Here is a 24,020-nt window from a genome sequence, read left to right as displayed (position 1 = left end):
CCAGAGAATTTGGCCCCCCCATGAGAAAGAGACATCATGGCTTTCAAACGAGCAAAGTGGCAGTTGGTCAAGGCCACACCCCCACTCTCCACCTTGCCCCCCCCCTCCTCTCCTCCTCAATAGCATTTAAAGCTACAGACACAGAAATGGCACAACTTAAGGAAAGCTCATTGTGGGACTGGCTCTAGTGGCTGTAATTCTGCACCAAGGCTGAATTTCGGCAAAGAGACTTCAGATACAGTAATAGGGGACCACTAAGGCCTATATAAAAGAGACTTCAGATACAGTATTAGGGGACCACTAAGGCCTATATAAAAGAGACTTCAGATACAGTATTAGGGGACCACTAAGGCCTATATAAAAGAGACTTCAGATACAGTATTAGGGGACCACTAAGGCCTATATAAAAGAGACTTCAGATACAGTATTAGGGGACCACTAAGGCCTATATAAAAGACTTCAGATACAGTATTAGAGGACCACTAAGGCCTATATAAAAGAGACTTCAGATACAGTATTAGGGGACCACTAAGGTCTATATAAAAGACTTCAGATACAGTATTAGAGGACCACTAAGGCCTATATAAAAGAGACTTCAGATACAGTATTAGGGGACCACTAAGGCCTATATAAAAGAGACTTCAGATACAGTATTAGGGGACCACTAAGGCCTATATAAAAGAGACTTCAGATACAGTATTAGGGGAGCACTAAGGCCTATATAAAAGAGACTTCAGATACAGTATTAGGGGACCACTAAGGCCTATATAAAAGAGACTTCAGATACAGTATTAGGGGACCACTAAGGCCTATATAAAAGAGACTTCAGATACAGTATTAGGGGACCACTAAGGTCTATATAAAAGAGACTTCAGATACAGTATTAGGGAGACCACTAAGGCCTATATAAAAGAGACTTCAGATACAGTATTAGGGGGACCACTAAGGTCTATATAAAAGAGACTTCAGATACAGTATTAGGGGACCACTAAGGCCTATATAAAAGAGACTTCAGATACAGTATTAGGGGACCACTAAGGCCTATATAAAAGAGACTTCAGATACAGTATTAGGGGACCACTAAGGCCTATATAAAAGAGACTTCAGATACAGTATTAGGGGACCACTAAGGCCTATATAAAAGCATCCAAAAAGCAGCATGTCATAGGACCCTTAAAAGGTGCTCTAAGCGATGTTGGGTGACGTCACTTCTTGTTGACGTTCGAAGTGTTGTCAAACAAAACGGAGGCTAGCTCGCCCCTTCCTGCTCCTCATCTCCGTCCCCTCCCCCCCCCTTCCGCACACTAACCCCCCCCAACCCCTACCCCCAAATCCTTCTTGTCGGTTACTGGCTAGAACACTGTTTGTTATGTTTGGTGGTGCAGGTTGGCGCAGTTTGTTTTTGTTGCAGTTTGTGGAGCCTGGGCTGTCTACAGAGACCACGTTTTTTCAGTGGTGTGTTCAGGGGACAGGCAGCTCGCGGATAGTGAGGAGATGTTTGCTGTATGTGACACAAAATGCTGTAGCCTAAAAAAACACGTGACATCGCTTAACGCACCTTTGAGAAGGTTGGCGTTTACTGTTAACTCACTTTACAACGTCTTCGCGATCTGTCTTCCCTCACACAGCCGCTACGCTAACCTCCGACACCGCTCACCGGCGGTTGCTCTCATGCAGACAACAGAGGATGTATAATGTTTATTTTGTCACTCAATCACTAGTTCTTATATTACACCCATCTTGAATGTCATCGTTTATAAGGGCATACATAATGTATTCATTTAATTTGCATTAGTTATTCAAGTTATTTAAAAAAACGTATCGCACATTTTTGTTCATGTATTTCTTCTTATGCTCGTTTAACTTTGTATGTTAAAAAACACACTTTTCATAATTTCTGCATTTTCCTTGATTATGAAGTAAACTCATGATACTATATCGCAATTGCAATCATAATTGCAGTATTGTAAATCGCAGTATGACTTTTTTTATCCAAATCGTGCAGCCCTAACATGATTACAGCTGGAAAGAAATGTTTATTTTTAGAGCTGTTCCTCAGCAGCATTAGTTAAAAATACGACTGTCTCTGTCAGTGGCTGAGAGCGTTTCTGGTTACCTCTCCTTTGAGGGAGTCCTTGCTGGGGGATGAGGACGGCCCTAAGGCGAAGGCTCCGGCAGGGTCGCGCTCTTCCACCGCGACCCGCCGGTTAAGGCCGGGGTCGCTAGTGGGCCGGCGGCCTGGGCACACGATGTCGGAGCTGCGGCTCCGGACCAGCCTGTCGGGGAAGGAGTGGCGCTGCTTGGTGTGCTCCAGCTCGGCCTGGGCCAGGCAGTGGGGCGTGAAGAGAGAGTGGCGCGTCTCGGGCCCCAGGGCGCTGGCTTCAGGGATGGGAGGATCGGGGGGAGGGTGAGGGGGCCTGGCGTAGTGCACTTTGGGCCTCACTATTGTTCCAGTGGAGCCTGAGGAAATAAGAGAGAAAATAGAAAGGTACATTTGGGAGGAAAAAAATGGATAATATTTAAATATACCTGAGCACTTTGTTTTCTCTTTCATCTTTAGGGTACTTACTTACCAGTTCACAGCACAGGCTCCACAAAGACTTCCCTAAGTCAACATCTGTTTTTAAAGCCTTAAAAAGGGCTGAGCAATTAATCACATTTTAAATCGCCCTTCCGATTTCGGCACCTAGCGATCACAAAAACAATGTCGTCGAGAAAAACTATTATTTAGCACATTATGTTTTGCGAGTAAACTCTTATTTTGTCTTGTGTTCTGAAGGTGGAAAAACAGGAAACCTATGAAGGGAAATTCCACAGCTCAAGGCGTTTTCACTGTTGATTTGTTTAAATGTTTCACTATTTTTGAGGTTCAGCAAATGCAACATCTTTCCAAAAGTCAACGAGTAATCGTGTTAAATAATCGTGATTTTAACATTGACCAAAATAATCGTGTCCATAAATAGAGCAGCCATACAGGTAGGTTTTTCTGGAAGCTACTAGGAACTAATGGTACCTGCTCGACTCGACTTTTTTGTTTTTCCATTATGAAAAAAAGTACCTGGTACCTGCTAACAGGTACTTTTTTTAGTACCACCTCCGTCGAGGTTCCAAGCGAGCTGAGGTGATACCAAAAGGTGACGTGAAAACCTGCAGACTACTGATTGGTCAGAGAGAATCGTCACTAATCACTGCGTCATCGTTGCTAGAGACAGACCGGGGGGGGGGGTCCTGAACAAATCCACCATTTTGATATAGTTTAGCCTGTGGTGTTTTTTTTTTTGCTGCCTCCAGCTTCTTTTGAAACAAAACTTGTCAAAATCAAAAACAACACACATTCAACGTTCTGTGTGTGTGTGTGTGTGTGTGTGTCGCGTTAGGTCGCGGCAGTTTCCTGCGGCATCGCTATGACGATCAGCCACGCTCGCCTCACGCATGAGGAGGTACTAAATCTGCAATGGAAAAAGGAGGACGGGGCACCGCGGCCGAGTCGAGTCGAGCCGAGCTGGTACTAGCAGTGGGTAAGCACCATTAGTGAAGTTTCGTACCACAAAATCTCACTTGTTTCTACAGAGTAGCTAAACAATATAAAACCAATAGAGAAAGAGAAGAAGAAAAAAACCAGCTCCAAAGTGGGGAGAGCGCTAAAGAGAGATGTTAGTGGGAGATGAGCCCTAGGTATAGGTAGGCCACCTGTTCCAAGGGTAGACTCTCTCTCCTGAAAAGCTTCCAATGGCAGCCTGGTGCCATGAGCACAGTGGGACGAGGGGACAGTGCCAAAGAGCCTGGGGTGAGGTCTCTCAACCTGTCATCCCTTCACCTTGCCACAGACACAAAGCCGCGACCATTCCTCTCGCACACACCATTTCAAACCTGCGCTACAGACAAAAAATGCACAGGAACAAAGACTGCGAAGAATCATTTAGCACACTAAATGGGCCAAATGAAATGACAGTTCATTTGCACTTCTAATATGACCAGTAATTGGGGTAAGGGCATGTGTGAGGGGCACAGGCACTCTTTTGGTTAATTCCACAGAGCTCAAGCTGTTCTGTGAGCCCGCGACATTACGGCAGGGATTTAATGATAACTCGTTTCTACCTCCGATTGGCTGCAGAGCATTCCGGGAGCGCAAATTACCTTCGGCGGAGGAGAGGGGATCAAACATGGCCAGTAAGGAATCGGTCTGTGAGGGCGGAGATGTCGGATGATGTGCTCCTGTAAAAACACAAGAGGGCACGAGACAATTAAGAGCATTTACTAAATGAACCACTGAACCACAAGTGCACATGGCACGTTATTGAAAAAAAATGATAACGTTAAGTAGGGCTGCACGATAAGAGCAACATATCTAATTGCGATTATTTTTTGACCGACATTAAGAATGCAATATGATTCACGATATTGGAGGGAATGATCATTTTTGTATCATTAGTCTCATTTTCACTGAAAAACAAAAACAAATGAAAATGATTATAGTGTGATTTTTGCGAGGATCTGTACCGTACAAAGACTTCTTCTTCAGTCTGTAGGGTCTGCGGGGACGTCTGCAGCAGCACAATACTTAATTCTGAATGGTTTGACACATATTTTGCCTTTAACGAATATTGCCCCCCCCCCCTTGCGATTTGGATATTGCACTAGTCCATATCAGGGATGCACCGAATCCAGGATTCGGCTTTGGCCAAATATTGGGCTTTTTGACGGGGTTGGTTTTCCCACCGAACCGAACCCTACGCTGGTCGACGTAATGACGCCGCCGTTGATTACAGGAAGGTGTTTACGTAGGTGGACCATTCAATGCAGCAGGCTGTGAGAAAGTGAAAATGGAACTCGTGAGCCGAAAAAGTGTCGTTTGGCAGTACTTTCAGTCAGAAGAAGGCCATTCAAGTCCAGCTACGTGTTTGCAATTTGCAATGCCGATTTGTCTCGTGGTGGCGAGGACCCTAAATAATACACAACATCGCCGCTGTTAAGACATTTGCGTATGAAACATCCAAAAGAATACGAGTTGTGCAACGTTGTTTACTTCATTAATGTGTTTACTGTGTTAACGGACTGAGGATAGGAGTAGGATTCGGTAATCGGCCGAACCCCAAAAATCTGGATTCGGTGCCTCCCTAGTCCATATTGCGATTTTGATACAACTGCGATTTAATTGTGCAGCCCTAACTTTAAGTTAAGAAAGATAATAGCCTGACGATTCCCCAGCCAGGCTGACAAAGAATATTGAACTTTACACAACAACTTTATGCAACAATTACAGCTGCAGAGAACTAGAAGAGTGATTAGGCTTGGCAGCTGTGGAAGTGACAGGGATTGATAGCTGTGGCTGATGCTGTTTAGACCAGACAGACACTGGACTGATGGCTAGCTGGGATGTGACACTCTCCTACCGTGGCCTGACTCCTCCCCATCTGGACTGGTCACAGAGTCCTTCCCTCCAAAGTCTGAGCTGCACTCTGACCGCAGGTCCTCGATCTTGTTGGGGATGTCTTCTGAGGTTGCACTGATGCCTGCAGCGGGGGGAACAACAACAGTTGTGGTGACAGTCTGGACAAAAGCAACTCAAAATCACCTCTGCAGTAAAAAAAAAAGAGAAAAATTTTGGCTTGTCAAATAAAACAGCGCCCGCATGCTCAATGTTTTCTCAAACAAAAGAGGACACTTTTTTCTCTTTACTATACTGTATGCTCTCTCTCAGATGGGAACCCCACTGGGAACTCTAAATTGGTAGTGTAAGCTCCCAAAGGATTAGGGGGAGAGACACAGGTAAGAGTGATCATCAGATGCAGACTATCCATCGGGCGGGTCCCGCGGGACGCTTTCCTGTGAGCTGAGCCACGAACATCACCCCTGGCTTCCTAATCTAGGATACTACTTCATGCGTGTCAACGTGGCATGTCCACCTGAGCCCAGGGAAAAGACAACCAGCAAATAAAAACCTGTGTCATACACACACACACACATTCACACTGACCCCATTACACTGGTTAACAACCCTCCCAGCAACATGACCGCTCTACACAGAATCAAGGAGATTGAGAAAGTTTTTTTTAACCAGAAGTCAATTTAGCACTTTTTCAAAAAGGGACTAGTGGTACGTGTCCATATAGGCGGGGCACGACAGGGATCGTCCCGCTTCCCAGCATTGCAAGCTAGTGGGCATGACACCAGCAGTTATCAGTTTCTCTTCACTAGACCACTGATAAGCAAAGAAAGCTGGCTACACCCCTCCTACAGACGCGATGGCTGCGCCTGATTGGACGAACGTGTCACGTGCCGCTGTCTGCCCCAGGATTTCAAAACGGACCATAATGGCGGCTTGTTTGGAAAACTCTTATTTCGCGAAAATAGTTCACCGAAATGTGTTTCTGAAAACATTTTACACGAGAAATGGCTGTTGCTGAATCTGCCTTTTCAGATCGACAAACGGTCAGCTTAAAAGACTTCCGCGTGGCGAGTCAGAGCTGGATGCTCCTCATTTGCATAAAGTAGCCTGGATTCAACTTCATGCAAATGAGGAGCGGGCGACTCAACGCCCTGCATCTCCAAAGTCCCTGTGACTCTACCAGAATGCATTGCACGGCTGCTCCCATGGACAAGGAATGGTAAGCGGGGATACAAAGCTCGACAGTGGACACGTACCAAAAACAGAAATTGAACGGGTTGCTTCAGAGAGAGAGAGAGAGAGAGAGAGAGAGAGAGAGAGAGAGAGAGAGAGAGAGAGAGAGAGAGTGTGTAGATGCTAGGCAGTGGAGACGGGGGAGAGAGGAGGTCGGTTCTATACCTGAGACAACACTGAGGCCGGGTGTGCTGGGTCTGGAGCTGACCTCTCGGACCTCTGTGTCATCGGACGTACTGCCAACCCCGGAGCAGCTCTCCAGCTCCTGCAGGCGCTCCTCCTGTTTCAGGTCTGGGGCTTCTGGAAGTGGTCCCAAAAAGAAATTAAAAAAAAAATCATATTTTTATAAGAAAAAGAAGACATTCGAGACAAGAGTTAGAGCTGGGCGATATGGAAAATATATTAACACAGTGAGAATGCTGATAAATAATCCCCACTAATGCAGATATAATGACTAAGTGGGTAAAGGCAAATTATAGCTATAGTTCACCGCACTTTATTGTCTTAGGCTGAAGGCACAGCAATGCACAGGGGACTTATTTACTTTAGACTAAATCGGTGAACCTGTGGGTTCTGCGAACAAAGAAATGAAAGCACAGAGTTTGTGGCATTCAATACAATCCAACAATAAGTAGGTTTCACATTCTTGGTAGGGCTGAAGAAAAAATATCACCATCTTAAATACTGACACAATGCTATTTGAATAAAAAGTCCTCACTAATGCAGATACAAATACTAGAACAGTCTGGTAAAATGACACCACTTTACTGTACTGTAGCCTTTAAAAAAAGACAACACTTGTGTCATATGACGATGTGCAAAATTGAAGACGATATCTAGTCTCATACATTAATATCGATAGATTTCCCAGCCCTAACAAGAATGTGTATTTTTCTCACTTCAAGTGTGGATACACTTAAAAGAAACTAATAATAATTCCACTGTACTCGTGGCAGTTTGCAACAGATGATGGTCATTCTCTATCTGCACCACCCCCCCCGTTACGATCATTGGGATACCAAGTGTGCACATATGCATGAAATTAAACAAAGCATACATTATCATGTCTTATAACAGCCAAACCAAACCGTAAAGCTAGTACGCCCAATTCTTTGGCTGCCCAATGGAGCTGTTGGGCCGAACCCAGAGGCTCCGTACTAACCGCAGTACTCATTTGCATGCTCGTTAGTAATAATGTGTTGGTGAAGTGCTCTTCAGAGTGTAGTTTTCTGCTGCCTAGCCATGAAACAAGCGTTGTACTCCGAGCGAGCCTCCGATCGCGCTATTACCGAGCAGAACAGGGGCAGCAAACGGAACAGAAAGCAATCAAGACACTCATGCATGCCATTTCTGCACCGCACATATTGAAATTGTGTACTACCTCAATTAACATAAGGCCAAGGCTTTTCAAAGAAACACTTAACGCCGTTAATAAAAGTACTCTACTGATTTTCACAAAACACTGGTTTTCAAGGGGAGGAGTGGGGGTCTAAACCTTTTTAATAAAAGGTTTAGACTGCATGTTCAATTTGCGAGAACAGACAAAGAAGATAAGATTGTGTATGCGTTTGGATTTGGCACTGACAACCAGTAAAAGTACTTATACCACATGGTAAAAATACTGTGTTCCAAATTTAAAGTCCTGCATTGAAAATGTTACTTCAAGCTACATTGTGTAAGAATTTCTCCCATCTAGCTGTGAAATTGTATACGACAACCAGAGATGTATAGTAACGAAGTAGAACTACTTCACTACTGTACTTACGTACTGAAAGGCTGTATCGGTACTCTACTGGAGTATTAATTTTTTTCTCCTACTTCCACTTGAGTACATATTTTCGATGAGTTTAAGACTTTTACTCCGATACATTTTTTATGTGCTGCATCGTTACTCGTTACTGTTGTGAATTCCTCACACTACGGAGACTGTGGAGGTTACGGCTACGTTAGTTACGGCTACGTTAGTTACTTAAGAAATCCCAGAGATCGATCGCTTCGTGTTTCTTTTCATTACGGTTGCCTGTTCAGAAGTCAGAGACGATGTAAGTTTGTACTCTTTCTATTTAGCTATTCTTAAGCTATTCCTGAGTATTGTTCAGTCTGCAATGAGTACTGAATGTTAACCGTTTGACCCTGTGATGTGAAGCTGCTAGTTTATCTGTATTTTGCTAGCTTGCTAACTTTCCTGTTCATCACACGTTACTAGCTAGCATGTGATATATTTTTGGGGGCTTTAATCGTTACTGTGCTGGAGAGGATGTTCATTTTACTTGCACAGTGTGATAATTGTGCATTTTATTTCAATATTTGTTAATATTTGTTATTTTTAATATAATATTATATATTTAATGTGTGTTAATTCCTTTGGCTACAGCCTTGGCTAAACATTTGACATAATATAAACAATATGATATTCAAACTTTTGACTGCTTTCTTTAATAACTACATAACACTATACTTGTACTTTTACTTTCAGTACTTGAGTAGTACATTTTAAAATAAACTACTTGCAATACTTAAGTACAAAAAATGTTGAATACTTTAGTACTTCTACTTAAGTGTGGTGCTTCAACTTCTACTCAAGTCACTTTTTTGATAGAGCACTTGTACTTTTACTCAAGTATGGGTCTGTAGTACTTTATACATGTCTGATGACAACCAACTGAATATTACTTTCTAGCCCTTCCCATTCCGAGCGCGTTTCAACTGCTACGGTGGCCGAACCCGAAATGAGCTCTTAGTATCTCCATCGTTTACACGCAACTGTTCTAGCCACTCCAATATCAACTTTGGTCTTGTTGCGTTGTCATTTTAATTCTCTTTTTCCCTCCCGGCTGGCATTCGTCACAGTGCCACTGAGTCTAAAAGTGCCAAAGGCGGAGGGACGTCCCTCATTGGCAAATGTAGTTTAAAGATGGAGGCGCTACATGGCGGACGTCAGTCGAGCGACTCGCCCATGTATGTATTCTCAATGATTCTGAATGGCAGACTCTACACTTACGAGAATACTTTGATTAGTTGGTGGAAGTAATGACACATGAATGAGCACATAGTTGTGAAAGAACAAAGTTTTTTTTTGCTAAGAATCAAGTCAAAAAATTACACAATGTAGGTTTAAGTAAAAGTATCATCCGGAAAATGTACTTAAAGTATTAAAAGTAAAAGCACTCAATGCAAGGGTTAGGGTTAAACCCTCACATTTTATAAACTGGAAACGATGAAAACAGTTCTTTGTTGTACCGTCTAATCATTTCAGCTGTACTTGCAGGCTTGTATATTGTTGGGTAGTTTTAATTCATAATAAAACATTGTATTTTACAAACTACGTGGGTTTTGTGTGCAAAAATCTTATTTTGTAAAGTAACTAAAGCCGTCAGATGAAGGTAGTGGAGTAAAAAGTACAATATTTTCCTCTGAAATGTAGCGGAGTAGAAGTAGAAAGTGACATGAAAAGAAAATACCTGAGTAAAGTGCAAGTACCTCAAGTTTGTACTTAAGTACAATACTTGAGTAAATGTACTTAGTTACATTCCACCACTGCTGACAACTGATGCAGACGGATGCCCTGTGTGACTATACAGCATACACCAGCCTCAGAGCGCTGCGCTGTTAAGTCTAGCCAGATAGAAACCTGACGCCGTGTAAAGTGACGGAGGACAGCTGCTGTCCTTGCGCTTCCCTCCCCACCGCTCCACCACCAGGTGCAAACACACCTGGTGGTCCCTCTAAGGAAACCTTTTACTGGCACACGCAGATCTGCCCTGAAAGACAGGCTAGTGCACACAATATGATGACAGATGCACGCACACATTGTTTGGTATGGAATGCCGCGGAAACCACACCTGGCGTCCCAACCCCCACTGTATCAAACAAACATAAATATGTATGCATACACACATATGAGACCAAGGGGTTTGGAAAGAAAATCCATTCACGTTAGAGGATGGATACACGAACCAAGACGGACCGGGCCGGGTTCGGACAGATATTTAGAAATGATGTTCGGGTCGGGCTCGGTCACATCAGCGCGATAAGGCATTGAACATTTTAAATTAAAAAAAGCTTATTATGTAGGTGTGCGCCTGTGTTAACGTGCGCTTGTTGCCCCGTGTGCGCTGATGCGCTCATCTGTTGACATTTGAATGCCTTCCTACAGTTGCTTAAAGGTCCTATGACATGCTGCTTTTTGGATGGTTTTATATAGGCCTTAGTGGTCCTCTAATACTGTATCTGAAGTCTCTTTTATATAGGCCTTAGTGGTCCCCTAATACTGTATCTGAAGTCTCTTTTATATAGGCCTCAGTGGTCCCCTAATACTGTATCTGAAGTCTCTTTTATATAGACCTTAGTGGTCCTCTAATACTGTATCTGAAGTCTCTTTTATATAGGCCTTAGTGGTCCCCCTAATACTGTATCTGAAGTCTCTTTTATATAGGCCTCAGTGGTCCCCTAATACTGTATCTGAAGTCTCTTTTATATAGACCTTAGTGGTCCTCTAATACTGTATCTGAAGTCTCTTTTATATAGGCCTTAGTGGTCCCCTAATACTGTATCTGAAGTCTCTTTTATATAGGCCTCAGTGGTCCCCTAATACTGTATCTGAAGTCTCTTTTATATAGACCTTAGTGGTCCTCTAATACTGTATCTGAAGTCTCTTTTATATAGGCCTTAGTGGTCCCCTAATACTGTATCTGAAGTCTCTTTTATATAGGCCTTAGTGGTCCCCTAATACTGTATCTGAAGTCTCTTTTATATAGACCTCAATGGTCCCCTATTACTGTATCTGAAGTCTCTTTTATATAGGCCTTAGTGGTCCCCTAATACTGTATCTGAAGTCTCTTTTATATAGACCTCAGTGGTCCCCTATTACTGTATCTGAAGTCTCTTTTATATAGGCCTTAGTGGTCCCCTAATACTGTATCTGAAGTCTCTTTTATATAGACCTTAGTGGTCCCCTAATACTGTATCTGAAGTCTCTTTTATATAGGCCTTAGTGGTCCCCCCTGTTAAAGAAGGAAAAGAAAATCGCAATAATCAATACTTCTAGAAGCGCAATAAATGAAAATCCCAATACAAATCGAATCGGCACCCATGCATCGGGAAAGAATCTACTGTAATCAGGACAAAAGCATATCGTCCTCGCCCTGTTTGAGACGCCGTGGAGAAGAATGTGTAGGAATCAAGACGATCGCCGTCGCTAACCGTCGCGACAAAACAAACCTGGCTCCCTACCTGAGTCACTGGGGAGGACCTCCACGCTCCACGCCTCACTTGTGGTCTCCGAGATGGTGGAGCCGTAGGGGTCCAGCAGCACTGAACCCGAGCCAGGAAGACACAGCAGGCTGCCGAGCATGTTCTCCGCAGCTGCCCCTGAAAAGCACAGACGCAGAGTGTTAACCTCCTCTTCCACAGAATGGACCAGCTTCTCTTTTTGGGGGGTCAGGAAAAGTAAGAAGTCACCTCTATAGTCGCAAAGTCATCTAGAAGGCACCTTTTTGCCCTTTACCCAGCCTTTATGTGTTGTTATGGAACTGGTTTTGATTCATATTAGGTAATTAGTTCTACTAAATTATTCAGATATTTGAAATATGAGCAACATGTAAAGTTGAGAGGGCCACTACAGAAATGATGCCTACAACACATTTTTTTAAGTCTACAAAATGCTTTTTTTTTTATGTCTATTTCAACTTCTGAGAGCCCTAAGTGAAAATGAAATCTTCAAATTGCTAGTTGTGACAAACACTTCAAAGCTCAGAGATATTTAATTTAAAAACAACATAAAAAGAGAGGAACGTAGCACATTCACACATATGTAAGCTGGGACCAGCATGTGTTGACCAATCCATAAGGTTTTTGTCTCTCTTCGATCCACGTCAACGATTTAGCGAGTGACTGTTTCTGTACTATATGGCACCAATGCATTGCTCTCACGTGTTAATATCTTAATTAAAAGCGGAGTTCCATCACGTTTACAGTATGCCTTCAGGTCTGACTTTCAAACAACACTGTGAAATGGTCCGAGATAAGCAAAAACACTCGGGGGGAGGAGGAGGAGAAGAGAGCCTCTCTGAATGGTGTGCGGATGGGGCTTCAGAGACATACAGAGACACAGAGAGTTGGAGGTCGCGTGCATTGCATGCTGGGACCCACAGGCACATATACCACTGTGCAAAAGGTCAGAGGTTAATGGTAATATCTCACCCCGCCCCGGCCTCCAGGGCCATGACTTTGAGCCGTTGATTAAGCCGAGCATTACTCACGACCAAATTACCGCTTCGCCCACCCGCCCCTCCCAAAAAGTCCTCAGCACCGCGTCCCTCCATCTCCATTTGAGAAGCCGCGGCTTAACAAGGCGGAAGAATGCGGAGGGAGCTAGCAGGTGTGAGTGGGAGTCAGTGGCCAAGGCTCAGGACCAAAAAGTCGACCTGTGGTAGACGAGCCCCCCGGTATGTCACGCTTCCACTTCATCGCACGCGCGCGCACACACGCCGTGAGAGCGCACGTGTGCCAGCATCCAGGCAACAGTGTGTACTGAAGTTGGCGGGGGCAGGGCTCTCTCTGGCGGCGGGAGAGCTTCTATCCCGCTGTCCGTGTTTACAGTCTTCAAGGTAGGGGCGCAGAGTACTTGTCTTTCAGGTGGATGATTAAATGAGTGGCACAACAAGAAGTGAAACAATTAGAATTTCTGCCTCATTATCATGGTAATCTTATCAGTGGGATAATGAGGTATTAATGGATATTTAATGTGCATCTCATAACCCAATCCCTTGGAGAAAACACATAAGGAAATCGCTGTAAATTCACTTAATGATGGAAAAGTCCCCCAACGCCATATTCCGAGGAATGAAAAATGGTGGATGCAAATGAGAAGGAACCAAGGTCAATAAGACTGCAGGGACTGAGTGAATGTCAGAGAGACAGAAGGAGAGAGAGACAGAAGGGGGGAGAGAGAGAGAGAGAGAGAGAGAGAGAGAGAGAGAGAGAGAGAGAGAGAGAGAGAGAGAGAGAGAGAGAGAGAGAGAGAGAGATAGAGAGATAGATAGATAGATAGATAGATAGATAGATAGATATGGGCACGGGGAAGGCTGTGAAGGAAAAGACAAGAGGCAGAGGAGACCGGAAGATAACATGAAGACTCAAATATTCCATCTACTGTACAGCTGCTTTCACATTAGATGAACCGGTTATTTTTTTTACAACCTGGGTTTTCCTGTCGTTGCTCAACAGAGTGCAGAGGCTGAACTTGCACTCCTCTATCTCCTGAAGATGTTTATCTTATACATCAGCATATTATGATTATGCATGTACTTATTAGATACTGCCACTGCGATAACGCCAGCTAACTTCAGGATATACCCCAGAGACGCGTAGAAAATAACTTGTTTCGCCCCTAGAGTCCACTTTCTATTTTCATGCGTCCACTTCATTATTTTATCAATTAGAGGATGATTGCGTATGCAGTCACATCTTGGGAGTCAGTGGCAGTAGAATGAAGAAGAAAAACAGACAAACAAACCACATGAAATTGGTGAATTTTTTTGCTTCATCCTCAATTACGATTATTATTCAATGAATATATTATTCAGTGTTTTGTTTTTTTTCTTTGATCGCAAAAGTATAAAAAAAAACAGACTGAGCATCGTTTAAAAGTTAACATTTGGCAATGAGGCAGGAAATTGCATTACAGCAATACAGCGCTGAATTTAGAACACATTTCTATACATCCACCTAAAGACAGAACACATAACATTGTATTAAACCATGTGCACCAAAAACAACTAGAAGAATCTGGCCTATGTTATTACTTTCAGCTCAATTAGGTAACATTATTTTATGATGTGCACTTAAAACGCAATTGCCTTCTGATGCCATTTACCACACATACCACAAGGTGATGACATTTCCCTAAATCTACTTCATCAACAGTCAGGAGGACCCCCTAAGTGCAGCAAATCCATCCCATCAAATATGCAATGATCACACAGGCTGTGTAGATCAATCGCCCCGCTTACTGCTGCAGGGAGGGAATGTGTGCAAATACAGGTCAGAGAAGCCATATTCCCAACCTGCTATTTCCTGCAGCCGGTCTTCATCCATGTTGGGGTCAAAGTCACTGCCGAGCACATCGGTGCTCCAGGTTTCGCTGACCGTCTCGGAGATGTCCCGGTCATCTGTCAGACCCATCATGTCTCTGATCTCAAACTTGCGCAGTTTGTCGTCCAGGTTGTCCTGAGTGGTGGCTGAGGGAGACATGAAGGGTGTTAGACAGGGCCTGCTCATGAATAGCAGAATCTGAATCTGTATTGCCGCAGTAAGTTACACCTACGTGGAATATATCTTGGTGAATGGTGCGTACATACACAAACGAATAAGAAATAAACAAATACAGAAACAAGTACATACAAAATAGCTGTTTAGCATAAGAAAAAGGAGGCCGAGTCTTTCATCTCTTTCGTCCGTTTACTTATCTTTAAAAAAAGTGATATTTATATTCAGAAACACACACACACACACACCCTGTTCATGCTCCAGAAGCTGTAGAGCCTCCACCCCGTTGCTCCCCGATGGTCCGGCTCCTAGCTCCGAGACAGACTCTCCCTCCAGGTCCAGAGAAGACACAGAGTTAGAACGATTGGATGGACCTGAGGGGGGGGGGATTGGGGTAATTGGGTCAGCCAGTAATTCAATCAGCTGTCACACAAGTAATTATGACCTTTTGACATTTAAAGTATATTGGAGTGTCAAAGTGAGTTCTATCATTTTCTCTTTTTTCAGTTTGTTTACTAGTAGATGGAGACCAGAGCATGGGAGCGGAGTGTGTGTTCCCTCCGCTCTCCCTTCTCAAAGCCGCTCCACTCAATGTCACTCCGGGTTTAACTCAGATTTCACCCCGCTCCACTCAAATCTAATCTTCACAAAAAAAGCTACGTTGTATTTTAATTTTAGTTTAAAGTGCCCATATTATGCTCATTTTCAGGTTCATAATTGTATTTAGAGGTTGTACCAGAATAGGTTTACATGGTTTAATTATCAAAAAACACCATATTTTTGTCGTACTGCACATTGCTGCAGCTCCTCTTTTCACCCTGTGTGTTGAGCTCTCTGTTTTAGCTACAGAGTGAGACATCCTACTTCTGTACCATCTTTGTTGGGATTCGCACATGCGCAGTAGCTAGGTAAGGATCACTATTGCTAGCTAGCTGTTTCTCCAACTTCGGCCTGTACAAGGCAGGATTAGCCGGGAGACTTCTTCTAAACGAGGGCGCACTTCCAACTTTGCGTGGAATACCTGCAGAACAGGGACATGTAAGTAGTTCTTTTTGGTGAACTAGTGTGTGTTGTAGCAGTGTTTTGACATTGAGAACGAGGGGGCCTTTCGGACATGTAATGTATTAATTTATGTCGTATATGATCATTTGTATATTGAGACTGTTATATATTTACTGTTCGGTTTATTGTTATCGTTTTTTTTTTTTATAAAATCAATCAAAAAGTCCTCCCACTCGCCCTCGACTCACATGCTCTGATGGAGATTAATTCATGACAATGATGCGCTTCCCCCAAAACCAAAAAATACTTTTTACAACTTTTTGCATTGCAAGTTTTCTGATATTACTCAAATGGTTGTTGTTTTTTTGTTTGTTTGTTTGTGTTTAGCTTTATGTGTGATCAGACAGAAGACTGACCCTCTGAGATGCCTTCCAAGTTGTCACTGCAGAGGGAGAAGCGCAGGGTTTTGTCTGGTTTACCATGCAGCTTAGTATCATCAGCATGGCCGTCCCCCTGGGCCCCATCAGCCATCTGCAGGTTCAAGACCTACAGAGCAGTAGAGAGAGGAAGGGCATACGTACAAACACTTATTTTTGGTTGCGAACGCGCTTTGCCATGAGTCATTCTTGCTCCAGGCATTATCTCATCCAAAGACATCAGGAGACGGTTCAATTTAGATCAGGGAGTTAGTTATACGTGATGGTTTCTCATCAATTGCATAACATTGCATAAAACACTGGAAAATGCATGACGCTGGCTCCAAGAAGCCTTACTCCCCTTCAGTGACAGGGGAAAAAAATATGACATTACATTTATCACATCATCATCCTCCTTCCTGCAAATGAGTACATTCATTCCAGTCCCATTACCTCATTCTCTGACATCATCCCAGGGACAGACTGAGGACCAGTTCCTAGTGAAATCACCAGCACCTCCTCTGGCATCAGCTCCTGCAGGGACTCCTGGGAGCTGGCCTCTGCCTCCCCCTCCTGGGCGATGTTGGTACGGCTGCGGCTTCGAGCCGCTGCTGGTTGGTGGGTTGAAGGGGAATTAGTAGGGAAAGCGCTGTCGTTTTCTGATTGTTACATTCAGAGGACACTTAATAACAACATGTATTGCTACGTTTTGAACCCCAAAAATGTTGGGGAATCAGGAAATTCTGTGAGAATGAACAGCTCTAGCCTAAAGCTTGAAACTAGAGAAGCAAGACTCGTCTGTTACGTCACACCAATACGTTGCCTGTGATAAAAGTTGTACTGTAGGCCTGCATGATAAATAGTTATAAAAATCGCGATCTCGATTCACCCGTTTGCGACTTCATTTTTAAATGACTTCGACTTTTTTTCCTCCTTCAATTAATTTATTGAAAGCATTTGACATTGACATGTTTTAATTATGTTAAGACGTGTTCAAGGAGTTCAGATAGAGCCTGTATCAGGGCCATATTTAGTTCACTGTGTTATATGTCACTATTTTTGGTAGCCTACTGTACTTAAATGGCCAATTATGTACTTTATTTTCTTTATTCCTTGAAGCCTCTATGTTTACAGGCTTGTGGTGATGAGCAATGTGCTATAGGTGCCAAAAAAAAAACTCTGTTTGGTACTGCCAATTTGTTTTGTTTTGTCATGATTCAAATGTGCAATAAACATTTTGCAAACGCGAGAATCGTGATATCAATTCTAAGCTAAAAAAATTGTGATTCATATTCCCCCTCCCGAATCGTGCGGGCCTGTTGTACTACCAAATGTGCTAATAGTCACAATGGCTTTATCAGTTTCACACAGAAAATGTCAAAATTACCTTTTGAATGATTTCCAAGTTTTTGCTCATGGAGCTATACAGTACACTGGTGTGACACCAAAGACGAGTTTATCTTTTGCATTTAGATGTTAGGCGGTAGTTTGTTAATAATAAAGGCGTAGCTTTCTTTGAGCATGAAAGTTAAGTTTTTGTTATATATTCCCACTGTTCATTGGTTAAGCTGAAAACAGACACACACACAAGCAAGCGCATAGACAGCTTTGCTGACGATGTCTCTAGAAAACAAAATATGCTTCATCTGCCATATGATTTGAACAAAAATGTTTTAGCAACTCTAGTATATAGAAGTTCTAAAACACTGTACATAGAAATATTAACAAGAAAAATGATTTAAGTTCACTCTTGATCAGAGATGGGGACTCAAGTCGCTCAAACAGCTGACTTCAGACTTGACTTGCGACTCGACCCAAAAGACTTCAGACTTGACTCGGACTCGAGTCCCCATCTATTGTCTTTTATTGGCGCATATATGTTGGGGAAACGTATGACGAGCTGCATGTCCCCTGCCCGTTGCCATAATGTGCGGCGTAACGCATGCGCTATGCCTACGTGCGCGCACTCGCATATCAAAAAATGCATTGACGATGGAGGACATGCTTCGAATTCATAAGATTTAACAATACAGTAACAAATAGTGTTAGGGACAGATCAGATGGCCAGAGACTTGACTTGGACTCGTGGAAAAAGACTTGAGACTTGACTTGGACGAAAAAATGACTTGTGAACGTCTCTGCTCTTGATATCATTTGGTAGGTCTTGCGCTGAAACATGCAACTCTGTGGAGAAATACCATCTGGCTTCTTTTTCACAATGTTGCTGAATTAAAATGGCCGGCCTGACACAACGAAACACTTACGCAACACATGACATTCACACCACTCGAAAGACGGCTCTCTGACATATTTCAGCTCAATGTTTCTGTGGCTGCAGCGCACACACACACACACACACACACACACACACACACACCTGATTCTTCAGCTCCATCAACTGGATATATTTCTAAAAAATGTAAAAGAACAACTATGTACAATTTCACTGGGGTGCTGGATTTGCATGGGATGTCTGGTACTCGCTTCCAATCATCTCAAGAGAATGACATAAAGGCCATCAAGACATTTAACCATATTACACTCATCCTGCGTTTCCTTCTTAATAAAAGTGCGGGGGGGGGGGGTTTTATGAACACTGCTTCCATCAAAGCATTAATAGGTAATGAACCGTTTGAAGGACATGAAAAAGGGTGCTGGTCATAGCACACAGTCTTCAATAACGACACGTTATCTCAGTTGAGAAGAGATCTGAAACACTAACCGTCTTTCAATTCATTTTCAAACACAGGGGGCCAATACAATCACTCACTCGCCTTGCTATTGTCAATTGAATTGCTTTTGCCCTTACTTTCTCAGAGATGAGTGGATGCCATATGTGCTATTGAGTTCACAACTACGCCGTCACAGAGCTACCGTCATTGTGGGGAGTAACTACACTAGTGTCTTCTTTATTTTTGACCACAACTCAGGCACAGACAAGAGGGACGCTACCTGGTAGTGAAAAGCCATAATCCGCTGAATGAGGAAGCAAAAGGGCGGAAAACAAAATGAGTGGATAAAACATTTTAGCTCCAATTATGAGCCAAAGCACTGCGCAAGGCAAAGCAAGCAGGGTGAGAGCACACGGACAACAGCAGTGCTAGGTATAGGGCTGGGTACCCAATTTGATACTTTTTTTTTTTTTTTTAGGCACCGACCGTACTGGCTCTGAAGTGTCAAGTATCGAAAAAAATGCCTCGTCATTTAACACCCAATTTTAATACCTAAGGAGTAAATCTCATCAGCGTCAGTGAGCCAATAAGAACACAGCGTGCTTCTACAAAGATCTCGTAACGCTGGTGATTGGCTGTCTGACGTTACACGTCGTAGAGACACGCAGGAAAAACTCTACGTTACGCACAGAGACTGGGCTCACGTAGTAGGAGCTGAAAAATAAATCTAAAGATTTGTGCCGTATTGGGTTATGTTGTCATTTCTTTTTGCTTTTCTAAAATTGGTATCCAAAAAAAGTATCGTTTAGGAACCGGTATCGAACGCACGGTATTGCAGGGTCTCTGCAGGTTTCACCAAGTCAAATATAAGACTTTTTAAGACCTTTATGAATGAAATTGAAGACCTATATCACAACATCAAAGTAATACGGAATGCAGGGTCACAAAAGTACTTGCAAAGTAAATAAATGTATTCAAATTGAAGGGGGAAAAAAGCGACACAGAGTAATAATAATCTGTACATATACAGCAAATATTATTTGGACTAGCGAAAGTAAGAACAACAAAGCAACAAAAAAAAAAACATTTCAGTGAGCATTAGAGGTAGCGTTACATGGACGTAGGAAAATTAATGATTTAAGACCCAGATCACAATACTTGTGTCTTTTTTTTTTTTTTTAAGACCCCGCGGAAACCCTGTATTGGTATCGGTACCGGTATTGAATATTTTTTTAACGCTACCCAGCCCTAGCTAGGTAACATTGGGCGAGCCGGGGTAGGGGGGGGGAATTGTTACTGTTCAGCTAGGAGCATGGACTGGATGGGAGTTATCTAGCACGCAACTTGGTGAAACAACAGCTGCATGGGTTAGGTTGTCTCCAGCTCTAACACGAGCGACAGGCTACCCACCAAAAGGGGTTACTAATGGAATGTGAGCAGACAGAGCGGTGGTGGTGGGGTCCCAGGACGTTATAGCGGCTAAGTGTTGTCCTGGTCGTTCAATGGCAGCACGGGAGGAGAAAGGAGAAGGACAAAGTAGGGAGTTGGAGAAAGAATGCAGAGTACATCTCAGAATGTTTCAAAGTATTTCAAGTAACAAGTCAAGCTTGTGTGTGTGTGTAAATGTCATATTGTCAGAGTAGCAAAGCACAAGTGGTTCATTTCTAATTAAGGGGGTGTTGCTACAGCATCATTTGTCTTGAGAATGCTAATGAAGGGAGTCTATGCATCTTTTTCCATCCATTCCAATTAAAATGAGTTCATTTATATTTGGTAATTTAATTGGTTGTCATTTCTGTAATTGAGCCTCAATCCAGGCCGCGCTAATTATCTTTATAACAAGCTGAGAAGACGCTCATTAGCTTCCTATAAAACGCAGGCCTTTTCACTAGTCATCACCACTCGGCGCTACTTGTTTATTTGCTTCTCATTAGGCAAAATATTACACTTCTGTCTTCTAGTTCTTGTTTCAAATTGTGATATTCCTATAAAGCAAAATATCCTTTAGATGCTGACATCTGAAAATTACAAGAGGTTGCATCACTTTGAGCACATAGATACATATTCTTTTTCTAAAAAGTGACAGGGAGACAGCGGCTTAGAGGCCGTGGAGGCAGGTACCTATGGGGAGCCTGTTCTTCTTGTTGGCAGGAGTGGTAGCCGGGGAGAGCTGGGGGGTGTTGGAAGGGGTGAGCTCCAGACTGTTGCTCTTCACAGTTCGAGACTGGGGCACGTTGGCCAGCAGGGTCTCCAGAGCCATGTGCTCCTCCTCCCGAAGGTGGTCCCCTGCCATCACATTCCGCACAAAGTCCACCTACGTATGCAGGAATTGGGACACGTTTACTCTCGAGACCATCACAATAAATCAATCATTAGACGTCAACAGTTTTTTTTCCTCAGGGAGGGTGTGAGATGACAAGTTTGCACTCGCCAAAGTCTGCGTGAACCCTAAACTGTTCCCGGTACAAACTGTATGATTACACATGGCTTCATAAGAGTCCAATGACAAAAGGTATTCTGTAATGAATGGAGGGAAAGAATCAACACAAAAGCCACACATCAGTCCCTCCAGAAAAACGTGATTATGCGATCGCATAATTCAATGCATAATCAGCCAAAGTCCACATATTTATGCGGGGGCCGCATTTATTTCAAATACGCCGCAATTTCATAATCCACGCATTGTGGTTGCAAAAAAGTCACATATACAGTCATGTGAACAAATTAGGACACCCATGCTAAAGTTGACTAAAAAGAGGAATAAAAAAAGAATCTTTTGGAAATTGATCTTAATGCCTTAATTACAAAAATGAGGAAAAATCCAATCTTTAAGGACACCAATTTTCTTTGTGAATGAATAATGTATCGTAAATAAATAAATGTTCTTCCTTAAAATACAGGGGGCATAAGTAAGTACACCCCTATGTTAAACTCCCATAGAGGCAGGCAGATTTTTATTATTAAAGGCCAGTTATGTCATGGATCCAGGATACTATGCATCCTGATAAAGTTCGCTTGGCCATGTCAATCTCTAGGTATGGTGAAGGGTATGTGATGATGTTGGGGGGGGGGCTATTTTAATTCCAAAGGCCAAGGGAACTTTATCAGGATGCATAGTATCCTGGATCCATGAAATAACCTTTAATAGGCCTTTAATAATAAAAATCTGCCTGCCTCTATGGGAATTTAACATAGGGGTGTACTTACTTATGCCCCCTGTATTTTAAGGAAGAACATTTATTTATTTACGATACATTATTCATTCACAAAGAAAATTGGTGTCCTTAAAGGTTGGATTTTTCCTCATTTTTTTAATTAAGGCATTACGATCAATTTCCTAAAAATTTTTTTATTCCTCTTTTCAGTCAACTTTAGCATGGGTGTCCTAATTTGTTCACATGACTATCTTAGCAGAAAGTTGAAAAATGTTGCGTTTACTTCACACAAGAGCAGCCATTTTCCCCTGTTGCTATGGGAACGTTATGAAGTGACGTAATTACGCGACGTGAACATCATCGAAAAGCTGCAAACGCCGCGATGAAACCACAGTTTTTGCAAGTTCCTGCAATTTCATCGCATAAAAATCCCGCATGTTCCATCTCATAATCAAGGATTTTTGCCAGCAACAATCACAAATAAACTCCGCATTTTTCTGGAAGGACTGACACATGGCTATTACACACAAATAAACCAAAAAGGCACAAAGCTGAAGTAACACTAAAGTCATGAGGTAAGTTAATACATAAGCTTTTCCTCTTGCCACATTTCTGCTTTTGTTTGCGACTGACTCATCTGACTAGCTGGCTAGTCTATTTTTTACCTGTGTGTAGGTTGCTTTGGCACGTTACCTAGAAAAACTGCGTTTGTCACACATCTATTAAAAGCTTTCACATACCGCCATTGGCATTCAAGTGAAAGTGACTCCCTTTAGTAGTTCCCTTTTTAAAATGTGATCTACATAGTCCTAATTGAAACTAGTAATGTACTCGTAAACACCGCAAAATGTACTGTGACAATAGGTTAAGAACAACAGAGTACACAATTACTCAAACTTTAAAAAAAATGGTATGCTTATGTCACATCTGGATATCAATTGCAAAAGAGCCTACCAGCATGAGCAGCTGATTATGTGTAATATAGACCGCAGTCCTACTGAGGCCTTCTAGAAGGTTCATTGAGGACATGGGTGGGGTCTCGACTGCTCTTCCCCCAAGCACCACATCCAGAAAGGCGGCTACACAACTCTGCAGACAGAGGGGAAGAAGTGTCAGTTAGTACGAGGAGAAATATGTTGCGCTTGGGCTAGAAGTAACTACACAATGGTTCACACACACACACACACACCTTATCAAATTTGGACAAACTGCTTTTCCGCCTTGGGTCTGCATCATCGTCGGCCATGGCCAACTGCTGCAAAAGCTGCCCAACCTGTGTAACAAAGAAATATGCAATTTCAATTTCGATACCGGGGGGGGGGGGGGGGGGGACTGACAACCTCAGCCCATCAGTTAGTGAATAGGGCATAGTGAACACAGTGGTGCCTGCCTGTAACAGAGGAAGTCTAATGTTAACCCATACCGTGACAGCTTTCACCTCGCCGTTATATACGCTGTCTGCGTGGAGTTCTGAAAAGTTTAAACACACTTGCAACCGCTTTGCCGGCATTGCCGTGACTCACCGTGACTTCAACTAAGTCAACGTTGTTTCGCTCCGTCGGCACCACAGCTCTGCGTGTGTGTGTGTGTGTGTGTCGGCAGTCGGAGCGCTGCTCTCTGTCAAGATGCAGGGACGTCAGATAAGCTCGCGCTAATGTGCTCTCGCGTACCAAAATTTGGCACCGTTTGATTTAAAGTGAACCTGTCCTCGGTAGTACCGACGTGCCAATAGTTAAGGCGGCAGGCGTGTCTTGCTAAGGCGGCCGCCTAAACTGCAAAGTGCTGCGGGAAAACCTGCAACTATGTGACGCAAACTGTAGTCAAGCCTCTCAAAACATGCACACACACACACACACATGTTCGGTGTGTTCCGTGCCGTCGGCCT

General features: G+C 43.1%; 1 protein-coding gene across 5 annotated transcripts in view; it reads right to left on the bottom strand.

The window, feature by feature from the left end:
* gapvd1 (GTPase activating protein and VPS9 domains 1) overlaps nt 1–24,020 on the bottom strand; it is a 46,369-nt gene that overhangs the window by 9,526 nt on the left and 12,823 nt on the right. For 3 of the 5 annotated variants that reach the window (XM_078250149.1, XM_078250148.1, XM_078250152.1), the window contains exons 5-17: nt 23,325–23,408; nt 23,090–23,224; nt 21,102–21,294; nt 20,391–20,471; nt 16,762–16,916; nt 16,309–16,438; nt 15,139–15,264; nt 14,689–14,862; nt 11,855–11,992; nt 6,788–6,922; nt 5,394–5,513; nt 4,138–4,215; nt 2,117–2,460 (exon numbers count right to left, since the gene is read on the bottom strand). In XM_078250149.1, the coding sequence (XP_078106275.1) occupies nt 2,117–2,460; nt 4,138–4,215; nt 5,394–5,513; nt 6,788–6,922; nt 11,855–11,992; nt 14,689–14,862; nt 15,139–15,264; nt 16,309–16,438; nt 16,762–16,916; nt 20,391–20,471; nt 21,102–21,294; nt 23,090–23,224; nt 23,325–23,408 (1,893 nt within the window). Of the gene's footprint in view, nt 1–2,116; nt 2,461–4,137; nt 4,216–5,393; nt 5,514–6,787; nt 6,923–11,854; nt 11,993–14,688; nt 14,863–15,138; nt 15,265–16,308; nt 16,439–16,761; nt 16,920–20,390; nt 20,472–21,101; nt 21,295–23,089; nt 23,225–23,324; nt 23,409–24,020 lie in introns of all 5 variants that reach the window. The other 2 variants (XM_078250150.1, XM_078250151.1) reach the window with 2 other exon arrangements.

Source organism: Sander vitreus, chromosome 5 (genome assembly GCF_031162955.1).
Source record: "Sander vitreus isolate 19-12246 chromosome 5, sanVit1, whole genome shotgun sequence".
Classification (NCBI taxonomy): Eukaryota; Metazoa; Chordata; class Actinopteri; order Perciformes; family Percidae; genus Sander; species Sander vitreus.
Note: the sequence above shows the minus strand (reverse complement) of the source record. Positions and strands in the feature narration are given on the sequence as shown.